Source organism: Harpegnathos saltator, unplaced genomic scaffold (assembly GCF_003227715.2).
Source record: "Harpegnathos saltator strain DR-91 unplaced genomic scaffold, Hsal_v8.6 scaffold66, whole genome shotgun sequence".
NCBI classification, from domain to species: Eukaryota; Metazoa; Arthropoda; class Insecta; order Hymenoptera; family Formicidae; genus Harpegnathos; species Harpegnathos saltator.
The window spans coordinates 140,968-155,012 of NW_020230493.1; the positions used below are offsets into that span (position 1 = coordinate 140,968).

General features: G+C 38.9%; 2 protein-coding genes across 4 annotated transcripts; one reads left to right on the top strand and one right to left on the bottom strand.

Moving 5' to 3' along the window:
* The first annotated feature begins 1,400 nt into the window (after positions 1-1,400).
* Positions 1,401-10,213, top strand: LOC112589920 (putative nuclease HARBI1). Of its 3 annotated transcripts, XM_025304986.1 has the most exons (7): positions 1,401-1,945; positions 2,036-2,406; positions 2,471-2,794; positions 2,875-3,152; positions 9,192-9,355; positions 9,442-9,586; positions 9,794-10,212. In XM_025304986.1, the coding sequence occupies exons 4-7, from the start codon at positions 3,101-3,103 to the stop codon at positions 10,189-10,191; spliced, it is 759 nt and encodes a 252-aa protein (XP_025160771.1). In that variant the 5' UTR covers positions 1,401-1,945; positions 2,036-2,406; positions 2,471-2,794; positions 2,875-3,100; the 3' UTR covers positions 10,192-10,212. The 3 variants fall into 3 exon arrangements, with proteins under 3 accessions (XP_025160771.1, XP_025160770.1, XP_025160769.1); XM_025304985.1 differs by lacking the exons at positions 1,401-1,945; positions 2,036-2,406; positions 2,471-2,794; positions 2,875-3,152 and adding an exon at positions 8,709-8,961 and having other exon boundaries at positions 9,794-10,213; XM_025304984.1 differs by lacking the exons at positions 1,401-1,945; positions 2,036-2,406; positions 2,471-2,794; positions 2,875-3,152 and adding an exon at positions 8,971-9,112.
* A 129-nt stretch (positions 10,214-10,342) lies between these two features.
* Positions 10,343-12,918, bottom strand: LOC105191466 (uncharacterized). Its single transcript, XM_025305005.1, has 7 exons — positions 12,824-12,918; positions 12,532-12,746; positions 12,018-12,206; positions 11,791-11,920; positions 11,451-11,669; positions 11,294-11,382; positions 10,343-10,611 (listed from the first exon to the last, which is right to left on the bottom strand). Exons 2-7 carry the CDS (start codon positions 12,637-12,639, stop codon positions 10,468-10,470), a joined length of 879 nt encoding a protein of 292 aa, XP_025160790.1. The 5' UTR covers positions 12,640-12,746; positions 12,824-12,918; the 3' UTR covers positions 10,343-10,467.
* Between the last annotated feature and the right edge of the window lie 1,127 nt (positions 12,919-14,045).

The window sequence follows — 14,045 nt, forward strand, 5'->3', positions numbered from 1 at the left end:
CCTCCTGAGTGAGCGGCGTCGGGCCCGTCCAGACCTCCTTATCCCTCAGTGGGTAGGAGATTGTACCAGCCTCCTCCCTGGGCAGCGTTGAGTTCCGAGATTCCTCGACAGTTACAGTTCGGGCCTCTGCCCCGTCTTGGTCCCTCTTCCTCTGCTCTTCCTCTCCTTTCCTCTCCTTCTTCCTTCCCTTTCTTCTTCCTCCTGGAGGGGGTTTGGCCGTAGAAAAGCTGCGCAACAATAACGAAACTGTCGTTAACTCCAATAACGAGTTACAGAATCGCAGCACTGGGGTGCGATTCTGTAACTCGTTATTGGAGTTAACGACATCGTCGATGACTTTCGTCATCGTTGCGCAGCAAACGTATATCGTAGAAAAGCTGCGCAACGATAACGAAAGTGTTGTTAACTCTAATAACGAGTTACAAAATCGCACCACTGGAGCGCTATTCTGTACACGTGTACCGACAATTGTCGGTGTCGTTAACGCTCCCTACCGACATTTGTCGGTTAGAGCTATTCTGTACAGCTCCTCACCGACGCGCGTCGTTAAAAATGAACGACAAGTATCGGTCGTAAATGATAATCCTACCGAGGGGTCCCTTGGCCATCGGTAGTGCTTGACCGACGCACACGGACGAGATTATCATCGGTTTATGTGATTATGTTAGTGAATTTGCGATTTGAGGTAGTGATACTGCACACATTGCGATTTCACATATTTATAAAATTTTTGTTTAGTTTATTACGTTTCTGTTGGTATAAAATATAATAGTGTGTGTGTGCTGTAAATTGTAACCCAAAAATGTGTAAGTAAGTAAATTTAATTAAATTCTCATAAAATTTAGTCAGTGGAGTTAACTGTAAGATTTAAAAAAAGAGAGATCGTCTATTTCTCTATTCTATTATCTTTCTGTCTCTCTTCTTCTTGATCCTCTTCCTTAGTTTGTAAAAGAGGGATGTTCAGGATGTTAAGGTTCCGAGCGATTAATGTGAACTCTTCTTATTATGAATAAGAATATAAGTATGTATATTTTAAATGAACAATAATACAATAGTATCCGACACCGCAACTTATATCAAATATATCTCTTTACAAAGCTTAACGCTCTACGACTCTTTCTTCGACTTGACTCTAATTTCTATTATTCGTCTCGACGTTAATTGGCAAAAAGCTAAAGGCGAAAAGTCAAAGGCAAAAAGCCCCGTCTTTCTCCGTGCGTCTCCTTTTATCCTTTTCTCCATCCGTCGAATCTCATCTCTTAGGACCGGTCTTTCTCCCGTGGCTCCCCCCCGGAATAGACTGGTGCTGTCCTCCCTCGTCTGTATCTTACAACTCGGCCATCCTGCTTCAGCTGCGTCCCGCGGTTGGTGCTGACCAAGCTTATATAAGGGCGGCTAACTTCGCGTCGGCCCTTCTTCGCCTACGTCGCTCGCGAGTTCCTTAATCTACGGGTTATCCTACGTTTACTTCGCTCGCTCGTTCATTCGGTAACAGTGAATTTTCGTCCGAAATTTTAATCCATGGTTTAATCTTATCTACTGATAGAATAGTATCTAAAGCTCGTGCTCGGTGATTGAAACCAGGTATATCTCGTACGACATAGCGGTTGTATCCTAATACTTTAGCTATTCGATAAGGTCCTTTATAACTTGCGTTCAGCTTTGAACTTTGTCCGATTTTCCTACGACTGTCTCTAATTACGACTAAATCTCCTATCTTGTACCGCGACGGTTTTCTGTGTCGTTTATCGCAGTATCTCTTATTGTACGCTTTTACGACTTCGTTGGCTTGTTGTGCCAGCATTCGCGCTTCGTTTCGTTCGTCATTGACGTCGGTCATTTCTTTCACCCATTCACAAGTAAATTGTACGAGCGCCGCGTCCACGTGACTACGTTTGTCGTAACCTAGCAGTGACTTGGATGGGAAACACTTAATGGACGCATGGTACGTGTTGTTGATGACGTATTGCGCGTGTCTTAGTTCTTCTTCCCATTCTTCGGATATACTACTACTTTTTGTTAACACGGCTTTCAGGAAACAGTTCGTGCGCTCAACCATGCCATTCGCCCATGGCGATGCTACTGCTACTTTGCGATGCTTAATACGCTGTTCGTTAATAAATTCTTTAAATTCGGTCGACGTAAAAGCCGTTCCTCGATCGCTGACTACTTCGTTTGGATTCCCGAATGTACAAAAAATAGAACGTAGCCGTTCGATCACTTCTTTCGATCCGGTGGATCGAGTGGGAAAAAGCCACGTAAACCTTGTGAACGCATCTACTACTACTAAAATATGTTTATTACCCTGCTTTGTCGACGCTAACGGCCCGAAGTGGTCAATGTGCAAGACTTCCATTGGATTCCGCGATACTGTTTCTACATGCAGTTCCTCTTCTTTATTTCGTGGTGAGTTATTCGTCATTAGACAAGTGATACAATTTTCTATATGATCTTTTACTGTTTTTCTTAGCGATGGGAACCAATAATTCTGAGTAATTCCCTGCACTGTCTTTTCGATTCCGCAATGTCCCATTTGATCATGATAGATCCTAATCACACTTACCGTCATCGTCTGTGGTATCACGAATTTTAGTCTTTCATCCTGTTTCCTATACAACAATCCGTCTACCAACGCGAACTTGGTATCATCCTCGAATTCTAACCGTCTACAAATCGCTTGAAGCTGGGGATCGGCCAGCTGCCTAAACTCCAGCTCTCTTTCTAATGGCATTTCATCTACATACCCTGCATTTCGACTCAAGGCATCTACGTGAGCCATCTTTTTACCCGACCGGTGAGTCAATTTAAAATTATAATTTTGTAAAGCTAATGTCCACCGTGCTATTCGTGGATTTAAATTGGCTTTGTTTACAGCATATACCAAGGCATTACAATCAGTGACTACGGTGAAACTTTTTCCGTATACATAAACGTGGAACCGTTCAACCGCTCTAACCACCGCTAACATTTCAAGTTCGAAGCTATGATACTTGGCCTCAGCCTGATTCGTCGTTTTGCTGTAAAAAGCAATGGGTGCCCACACCCCGTCTTTTTGTCGCAGTAATAATATCACGCCCAGCCCCTGGATGCAAGCATCGGTATGGATCTCCGTTTCCGCCGCTGGATCATACAACCGCAGAGTTGGAAACGATGTAAGCTCTGTTCTTAAAATATTAAAGGCTTCTCGACAATGTGGACTGAAGTCAAATACCGCGCCTTTCTTTAGTAGGTCTTGTAGAGGCCTAGCCTTTAACGCGAAATCTTTTATAAATCTTCGGAAGTACCCGGTCAATCCTAAAAACTGTTGCACCTGATGCGTTGATCGCGGTTCTCTAAACTTTGTATTGGGTGAGTGCAAAAGTTCGTGCGGAGTTTGTGAGTAAAAGTCACACAGTGATTAGGCAAACAAAAATCTTTATTCAATCAATGATATATTCTCCATCGTTTTCTATAATTTGTTCCCAACGTTCTGGCAGCATACGGATGCCTCGATCATAAAAACTGCGCGGTTTAGATTCGAAGAACGAAGAGACGCCGTTTTTTAAGGCTTCCAAAGAGTCAAAGTTTTTTCCATTTAAATAATTTTGCAATGACCGGAACAAGTGATAGTCAGATGGTGCGATATCAGGAGAATACGGTGGATGCGTTAAGACATCCCATTTCAGGCTCTTCAGTTTGCGCAGCGTCTTTTTCGAAACGTGTGGTCTGGCGTTGTCGTGATGAAAGACGACTCCCTTGCGATTTGACAAAATCGGACGTTTCTCTTTTATTTCTCGATTCAGATTGGTTAATTGGCGACAGTACTTGTCCGAATCAATCGTTTCGCCAGCGGGGAGAAGCTCGAAATAGATTATGCCCTTGCAATCCCACCAAACAGAGAGCATCACCTTCATCGGGTGCAAACTGGCCTTTGGCATTGCGTCACCATGCTCACCTGATTGTTTCCATGTCCGTTTGCGCTGAACATTGTTGTAGAGGACCCATTTCTCATCGCCCGTCACTAGTCGATCCAAAAACGACTCGTTATTGAGCCGCCCGAGTAAAGAAACGGCTGCAGAAATTCGCTTGATTTTGTTCTTCTCGGTCAGCAAATGGGGCACCCATATATCGAGCTTCAAATCGAATCCCATCTTTTTTAAACGCCGAAAAGCGGTTGATCGGTCAACGTTTAGTGCTGTAGCAACTTCTTCTGTTGAAATTCGCGGATTATTGAGCACTAAAGTACGCAAAACATCGTCAACAATGTCAGAAGGTCGACCAGAGCGTGGCTCGTCTTCAAGGTTAAATTCTCCGCGCCGAAATTTAGCAAACCATTTTTCCACAGTTCGTTTAGCTGGTGCTTCATCCTGATAAACATCCTGAATGTTTTTTACGGCTGCGGCAACGTTTATTCCCTTCCGAAACTCGTAAAGCATAACATGCCGTAAATGCACCTTATCGATACTCATTTTTAAAGTGATATTTCTCGAAGCAGTTTGTATGAAAACAAATGATTTTTTTTTTAATAACAGCTGAAGACGTCACCTTTCCAACGTTATATAATATGTAGATGGAAGTATTAATGACAACACTTTACGACGCTTATAACTCTATCTATTGAAACTCCGCACGAACTTTTGCACTCACCCAATAATTGCCTCGACATGTCGTTGATTCAAGGTAATACCGTTCGCTCTCACGATATAACCCAAAAATTCGATTTCTTTTCGCAAAAACAAGCACTTGTCGTAGTTAAGCTCGAATTTATATTGTTTTAAAGTAATTAACACTTCTCCAATTACTTCTAAGTGTTCGGCTATGTTATCTGATGCGATCAAAATATCGTCAATATATACAATAATCTTTCCGTCATTAATTAACGGTCTCAGGATCTGCAATAACCTCTTTTGAAATTCGGCCGGTGCTTCGCTATAGCCAAAGGGTAATCTTTTATATTCATACTGGCCATCTGGTGTGCCAAAAGCAAAGTATTTTGTGTCGCGCTCATCGATTTTTATATGATGGAAACCGTCTTTTATATCCAACAATGTAAATATGGATTTATTCGCCAGTTTTGCTAAGCAATCTTCGATTAGCGGGAAAGTGTATTTTTGTTTTTCTACACGACTATTTAAAGGTCGTAGATCGACACATAACCGCATGCTACCGTTTCTCTTTTTCACCGGTACAATCCTAGCACAATAAGGCGATATGCTTGGTTTGATAATGTCCCGTGCTAATAGATTGTTAATAATATTTTTGACCTCGTCGCGCTCAGCGAACGCAAACCGACGCGGGGCATACGCGTATATCGATTTATCTTTCAAGGGTACACGTATCGCGTGCCCGTCTTCGATTGCCTCGATCTCTTTATTGTCCATCGATAACAATAGACTTAGCAACATTTCTTTTGTCTGTCTATTATAATCTATTTTGATATCGTCTAGTCTATCGTTAACGGTTTTATCTATGCCCTCCTCGATACACAAAGGCAATTGTTCGAACAGACAAACTCGCTCTACTTTTTCACTTCGCGGTCTGAAGACAAAAGAGATTCTTTCTTTGTATAGAAAATCGCGTCCTAATATTATTTCTCCTTGGAAAGATTGTCTCGATAATACAAAGAGATCGACATCATATTCTATGTTTTTTGTTGGCTCGAGTTTTAGCTGTACTTGCGTTGATCCTAAAATAGCTAACGGCTGCGCGTTTAAATTGTATAATTTTGTTCCGACCGGTTTTAACGTCGGTATATACATTTTGTATAATTTTTCGTTAATAAACGATACTGGACTGCCTGTATCTATTAGCGCTTTAATCTGGCATCGCTTACCCATTATAGTTGCGACCGATATAAAGGGCTCGCTGACTCGCAGTTCCTGTTCCTGCTCCGGCGCTACCTCCTGCTCCTGCACCACGGCAACCGGTTGTCTCGGGGCATCATCTCCTGCCGCTCGACGTCCTCCTGCATAGGCTGGCGTCCTTACTGGAACAACAGCTCCTTCCCTTCGCTTCAAGACTGGACACTCGAACTGCCGGTGCCCTTTTTCTTTACAGTAGAAGCGCGTCGGCTCACTCCGACATTCCTTGTGGGGATGTCCTTTTCTGTTACAATTTCGGCATTTTATTTCTCTAGAACGTGCAATATTCGACCCGATCGGCGCTTTCCTTTCTGTCTCGATCACGCCCTCCGCGATTCGTTTCATCTTGGTCAAAAAGTCTTCGATCGTCTCCGCCGATAATGACAAGGCTGTAGCTCTCAGCGCGCTCACCGCTATTCCGCTTATCAATAATTGTATCTTATTTTGGACAGATAATTCTGCTCGCTGCATCAGCGCTAATTTGTCCAGGGCGTACTGATCAAATGTTTCTTTTGCCGCGTTCCATTTTCGATTCTCTATTTTATTTATAATTTTATAGAAGGGAATTTCTCGATCGAAAATTTTAAGCAATTCTTCTCTTACCCTTCTCCATGTTTGCAGCATCGGTTCGTATTGTGCGTCATACCATTTCCTGGCTGCACCCGTCAACCTCACCGTTGCTGCAAGCAGTGTCACACCATCTGTCGCTCCATGTATAGCCGCTACACAGTCGACTCGTTGTATTCAGATTTTAGCGTTCTCCTCTTCGGTTCCACCAAACTCCGGAATCTGCGACGTTAAGGTAGAAACCGAGATTTGCGATTGTTGCATTTCTATGGGGTTTTGACCCGTCACCACGCCGTCACTTCCCGACGGTGTAGAATTTTGCGTCGATCTTCCTCCGCCTTGGTGCTCAGTCGGAAGACCGGCTTCTGGTCTCCTGTTGGATAGCACTAGAAGCAACCGTTCAAACTGATTTTGTTGTTGCAGCATAAATTGTTGTTGCTGTTCCTGCATTAAGCGCTGCATCTTGGCCAAACTGTCCGTGACTTGACCAATCATATTCTGTGAGGACCCTTCCGTCTGCTGCTCCATTCTTTGTTCCTCGGCTGAGGTCACCGCAGCCGATCGGTCTTTTCCCATTCGGGAGCTCTCCTCTGGTTCAAGAAGGTCTCTCATCGGCCCGTGTCGCTCTAGATGGGACATCATTTGTTCTATCATCCGTTCACGGTCGTTCGATACCGGCAATCGGAATTTTACTGCTTCCTCCTGCAGCTGCTTCAGCGTCATTCCATCCAGCACATTCCTGTTCATTTTTCCGACTCTTAATTGCTGTTCTTTAAACTGTAATTGCGTAATTGGCATGAGCTGTATCCCACTTCTGAAAGAAATTGCGGCTGTAAGATTTAAAAAAAGAGAGATCGTCTATTTCTCTATTCTATTATCTTCCTGTCTCTCTTCTTCTTGATCCTCTTCCTTAGTTTGTAAAAGAGGGATGTTCAGGATGTTAAGGTTCCGAGCGATTAATGTGAACTCTTCTTATTATGAACAAGAATATAAGTATGTATATTTTAAATGAACAATAATACAATAGTATCCGACACCGCAACTTATATCAAATATATCTCTTTACAAAGCTTAACGCTCTACGACTCTTTCTTCGACTTGACTCTAATTTCTATTATTCGTCTCGACGTTAATTGGCAAAAAGCTAAAGGCGAAAAGCCAAAGGCAAAAAGCCCCGTCTTTCTCCGTGCGTCTCCTTTTATCCTTTTCTCCATCCGTCGAATCTGATCTCTTAGGACCGGTCTTTCTCCCGTGGCTCCCCCCCGGAATAGACTGATGCTGTCCTCCCTCGTCTGTATCTTACATAACCTTCAATTCGTACTGCGGTCTTTACACGGCAGCAGGAAATAAAAAATAGTATTAGAATAGTATATAATATGTACAAAACCTTATCCTTTTACCCTAAGTAATGAATGTACAATCTATTATTGTTCATAACTTAGGTTAAAAATATATCCTAAAATATATTAAGGACGAAAATAGCGCTACGAACTGAAGGTTAACAAGTGATATTAATTAGAGTTTTTCTTTCGCATCTTTTGCGTAATTCTTTTAACTCATTTACACGTCGAAAAGAATAAATTTGTCTATACTTATAGGGTAACGGTCAATTACTGCCAGTGTTCCAATTACTGCCATTTTCTTTAATTGTAGTATTACAATAAAAAATATGAGCATTATACCCAGTAAACACAATGTTACATGTAACATTGTAACTGGATAGTTACACTAATATATCCTAGTAGATTTAATGGGATATATTTAAAATATTTTAATATTAAACCAAGATTTTAAATATATAACGCTGTCATATTGTTAAATATATAACGCTGTCAATATTTTTTATTTTAATATTATAATTAAAGAAAATGGCAGTAATTAGGACACTGGCAGTAATTGGGACCGTTACTCTAGTGTTTTATTTATATTGTCAGCAAAATTAGAAAACCTAACTCCAATTTTTTATGAAATTGAAATATTCCCAGCAAACACAATGTTACATGTAACGTACATATTAGTTGTAATTTCCTACTCAATAATATAATAATAATGTTATATGACACATGTGTTATAACAGTTACATTGTTGAGTAGGAAATTACAACTAACATGTACGTTACATGCAACATTGTATTTGCTGGGTTCATTTCATCCAACTTATCTTATTAAGTTGAATGAAATGAAAATCTCAAATTCGTTAAAAATTGGAATTAGGAGGTTTTCTAATTTTGCTGACGATATGTTATATCCAATAATATAATAATATAATTGTTAAATCCAATAATATTTAATATGAATTTAGTATGGCTGAATACCTCATGTGGGATCTTTTACACCTTGAGAATCGCGTGAGAATGCTACAACGTCGAATAGAAAGAAGAGTCTGGCGTGATACTAATGATCCATTCGAGTTACACGATAATGTTTTCATTAATTTATTTCGCTTGCCACCTGACACTGTGTTGGAATTAGCAAAGATCTTAAGACCAAGGTTACAATGATTACGGCCATATGGAATTTCAGTACAGCGTCAAGTATATGCACATATATTTTATGTGTGTGATTTAATATGAAATTATTACTATTATTTCTATATGTTCAACAAATATTGTTTAATAGGTATTAATAGCTTTAAGATTTTATGCTGTTGGCTGCTACCAAAGTGCCATTGGGGAACAATGGAATCTGGCTGTCAGTCAATCGACTGTAAGCCGTTGTGTAGCAGCCGTGACAAATGGAATAAACGACCTATTACTATGACCATGGGTAAAATTTCCTATTACAGCGGAGGATCGACAAGCTGCAAGAGAAAAGTTCCGCACAGCACAACATCCGTTTATAAGTGCTATCGGTGCAATAGATTGCACTTATGTATCGATTCTGGCACCGCAACTTCACGAAGAAGCCTACGTCAATCACTGGGGTGATCACTGTCTCAATGTTCAAGCGGTATATATAAATAAATAAATAGTATAAATGTTAAAATTGGGATAACAACAATTTTAATTTTATATATATATGATATTTTTTTGCAGATTTGTGACCCTGATTTAAAAATTCTAAACATTAATGCTCGATATCCTGGGGTACGACATGATGCATATATTTGGGCAAATTGTGCTACTCGTCGTGTCATGGAACGATGGTATATGCAAGGAGAACGCAAGACTTGGCTTATCGGTAATACTATTATTTTTCTCTTATTAAATACTAGGTAAAATATTTCTTCAAAAACTTGTAAAATGTAAAATGGTTGTAAATAATTATTGTTATAAAATTATTATTATATTTAAAACAACTGCTTATTAAATATATTCATCATATTGAAAATGTAAAATAAGTAAACTGAATCTAAAGTAAAGTAAAATCGAAGTGTTATTTTCACAGGTGATGATGGGTATGGACTGGAGCCGTGGTTAATGACTCCATTGAAACACGAGCAGCCAGGAACTCCACGTTTTAATTATAATGAAGAATTATGCAGTACCCGCTCTTGTATAGAACGCCTGACTGGAGTTTTGAAGAGCGAATTTAGATGCCTTTCAGCGCAAAAGCAACTAATGTACGAACCAGGATTAGCTGGAAGAATTGTTAACGCTTGTGCGGTTTTGCACAATATGCGTATCCACCATCGAATATATGATATAGACGTCGACCCAGCAGAGGTGGAAGCCCATCGTGTAGCTAATATGCCTAATCCTGCAGTAGAAATAGATCATGGCGAGTTTCTGCAAGGTCGTGCACTTGCCACACGTATCCAAGACAGTTTTATCGCTCAACGGTAGACTATAAGAAGATTTTGTAATGAAAAACTACAAATTATTATCAATATAAACTTTTTGTATTACTTAATATTAATATTGTAACCTTTTATATTACCTTGTAAATAAATTTTTTCTTAGTCACGTTTAAAAATAATTACATAAGATAATGACATGTGTGTGTGTGTGTGCGCGCGTATGCACGTGCATGCGTGCGTGCTTACGTATGTAAGCATAGTGCGTACAATAAAATAAAATAAACAAATTGAATTAAAATACAGTAAAAACTGATAGACCCTCTTATTTTTCACAGAAATATTTTATATATTCAGATATATTCTTTAATAACTGCAAAGACATTTCTTCTGACCTCGCTCTTCTCTCTTCGATTGCGGCTCTTCTCTCTTCTACCGTCGCAAGTCGTTCAATAGATTCAGCTATTATCTATAATATTAATGTACTATTAATAAATAATTAATATTATCTACATACCCAGATAGCACAAAATCTGCAGAGAATATTCTTAGATTAGGATGTATGAATGTGCTTAGAACGTTCTTAGAACGTCCTTTGAAGATTTGTACTGGGTATCCAGGTAATATGTAAATAAGTGTAAATAAAGTATCTTGACAAAAATATGGACAATATAAAATATTCTTAAACAGGAAACTTTTAGCTTTACAATTTGCATAGTTTTTATCAACGAAATTAGTTTTTATATTTTTATAATTAAAAACAAAAAATGTTCTTCATCATTTTACTGAAACCTCGTTAATAATACATTGTATTTATCTATAATCATTAATATCCCACTTCATTATTCTCTTTTTATTCGGTTTTTAATTTCAGTTATTGTGTTCTATTGTTATTCATAATTGGGCATATCATTCATAATATTCTTGAAAAAGGGTTCACAAATTAAAGATAATTGAATTCTCTTCATTACAATAAATAATACTCGATTTTTAAGTAACAGCTACAAGTAATTTCACATTCTTTAAACATCTCACTTATATGAATATGAATATAATAAAATTTTGTATATATTTTTCTATATAGTTTTCTTTAATATCTAAAAATATAAAAATAATTAAGTAAACAAGTTATTTATAGGATTTCTTTTTACCTTCAATGCAGAGGCGTTACTTTGTGCTATGTTGGTGAATTGTTCACGCGCGTTTTCAAGCTGCACACTGATACATTGTCTGTTTTTTCCTATATAAAAGATTATATCGCAAATAACGTTGTACATTAATTTAATTTCATTCATGTATGAGTCTTACGATTGCTCGAAGCAGCGTCAGTTGTAGGGCATGTGATAGTGGATTTCCGCACACCGAGCTCTGCTGTTCTTTTTTTAGGATTTGGCTTCCTTTTTGTAGAAACTGGCAAACTTCTTGTTTCGGAATCAGCTTCAACTGCTACTGCAGCTGCAACAGTTATGACTGCATCTGGATAATCCAGTACGGCTTCTTCGACATCTTGTAATGTCAAATGCTCCTCTGTTTTTATTTAAAAATAAAAATAATACATAATTATAATTTATATGCTGATAGAAATCTAACTAAATATCTCTTTAAAAATATATAATGTCTCCACTTTATTAATTTCAATTGATATTACCATCAACAATGCTAGGAAATTTCTCTTTCAATCTTTCCTCGTTTGCGAAGATAGTATCTCGCAAAGTTAACGTCTGTGGAATTTGATAAAGGGGATCTTCATCATCCATCTCAAGTCGTTCAATATTTTCCTAGAACAAACAATTATTATAACGTAAATTGTTTCTTTATGTACGTATTATAATTATTTTAAATGATTAAAGAGATACATTGAACATATATACGTACATCTTCTTCCACGCAACTATTAGGACAATGCACATTTCCCTCAACATAATCTAAACCAATTGCAGACACTACGCGTTGTTCAATGTTCTGCAATGGGGCTTCTTCAGCTGGAAAATTGCCTGTGCGTAAGTGCTCAGCTCTTAACTTGCTTGCTTTCCTCGAAGAAACGCTCTTCAGATCCCGCCATACCTAAATATATTAAATATAATGTAATATGCAAATCCCAATCAAATGTATCCCAGTAAACTAGTCATATAACAGAAAAGCAATTATATAACATTGATATTAGAATGTCAGCTGAATAAGGGAGAACATTACATAAAATTTATTTAACATGTATCAAGATACTGGGATTTACTACGAAATGTATACATGTCCGGAAATCAAGGTGGGAAAGTAATTTAAAAAATCTCAATTATTTATATATAGCTTATCGCATTTGCATCATATCTGTTTGCTCTTAGTAAAAATGTCTGAAACATATATTGTGTAAATAGCTTAAAATATATCTTACAGTATGCCACAGCTTGACCGACTTCTTTGGCCCGGGTAGAGAATTTAGCCTTTTCACATTCACAGCACAGTTCATCCCACTGCATCTGCAGTTGCAGTTTCCTCTCATTTCCGTTAAACCGGCCGGCAGTGAAACGGCTATGCTTTTCCATATAGGATACCAAATCTTCAATTTGCAATGTTGATGCACGCGAAGAACGATGCTTTTTAACAGTACTACAAAAAATATTACTATTTATTGATAGTACAATTTTCTTATTAAGTTATCGAATAGTATTTATTAGTATACCCACACAGCACAGATGTTTAGGGGACGTCGTAAGGAGATTCTAAGGATGATCCAAAGGATGTCCCTATGTCCTACGTACATCCTTTGGATATTTTGTGCTGTGTAGGTAAATATTACATTATTATATATATATATATATATATAATAATGTAATATTTACCCACACAGCATATATATCAGGTGTAGTAAAAAGAAATCCATTATTTTTCCAATAGATGGCTCTAGTTATCTGTATCTCGCGTTGTATAAGTCCGATCGAGTTCTACTAGATGGCGTTAGAAAGATGAGATTTCGTACTAAAAAAACTTTTGTGACAGTTTTGTGATTAGTTGACTCAGTTTTGTTTGAGCGCGCGTCAAAGATGGACACTAGCAAAGAGAAAATACGCTATATTTTACAGTTTTTCTTCGATAAAGGCGAAAACGCAAGCCAGGCGGCTGAAAATGTGAATAGTGTTTATGGTCCTGATACTGTAACAGCCAATCACGCGCAATTTTGGTTTCGTCGATTCCGTTCCGGTAATTTCGATGTCAAAGATGCACCACGCACTGGAAGGCCAATTGTCGAAAATATCGATAAAATCATGGACATTGTCGAGTCCGACCGTCATGTAAGCACTGTTTCGATTGCCCAAGAGCTAAAGATTGCACAAAAACCGTTTGGAACCATTTGAATAAGGCTGGATACAAAAAGAAGCTCGATGTATGGGTGCCACACGAGTTAACGAAAAAAAGCTTCATGGACCGAATTTCCATCTACGAGTCACTGCTGAATCGCAACAAAATCGATCCATTTCTGAAGCGGTTGGTCACTGGTGATGAAAAGTGGATTACTTACGACAACGTCAAGCGAAAACGGTCGTGGTCGAATCGCGGTGAGCCGGTGGAAACGGTGGCCAAGCCAGGATTGACGGCCAGGAAGGTTTTTCTGTGTGTTTGGTGGGATTGGCAGGGAATTATCTACTATGAGCTGCTCCCCTACGGCAAAACTCTTAACTCGGAATTGTACTGTCAACAATTGGACCGTCTGAAGGAAGCAATCGCCCAGAAGCGGCCAGCTTTGGCCAATAGGAGAGGAATTGTGTTCCATCAGGACAACGCCAGGCCACACACATCGATAGTGACTCGCCAGAAGCTCCGGGAGCTTGGTTAGGAGGTTCTTATGCATCCACCTTATAGTCCGGATCTGGCACCAAGTGATTACCATCTGTTCCTGTCCATGGCGAA

Coding starts and splice junctions, on each gene's coding strand:
- LOC112589920 (XM_025304984.1), top strand. CDS start 9,001: ATGTTCAACAAATATTGTTTAATAGGTATTAATAGCTTTAAGATTTTA. Junction 9,113..9,191: donor TGGCTGTCAGTCAATCGACT/GTAAGCCGTTGT, acceptor TTCCTATTACAG/CGGAGGATCGACAAGCTGCA. Junction 9,587..9,793: donor ACGCAAGACTTGGCTTATCG/GTAATACTATTA, acceptor TTATTTTCACAG/GTGATGATGGGTATGGACTG.
- LOC105191466 (XM_025305005.1), bottom strand. CDS start 12,639: ATGAGAGGAAACTGCAACTGCAGATGCAGTGGGATGAACTGTGCTGTG. Junction 12,207..12,531: donor CGGTCAAGCTGTGGCATACT/GTAAGATATATT, acceptor TAATATATTTAG/GTATGGCGGGATCTGAAGAG. Junction 11,921..12,017: donor ATAGTTGCGTGGAAGAAGAT/GTACGTATATAT, acceptor TGTTTGTTCTAG/GAAAATATTGAACGACTTGA.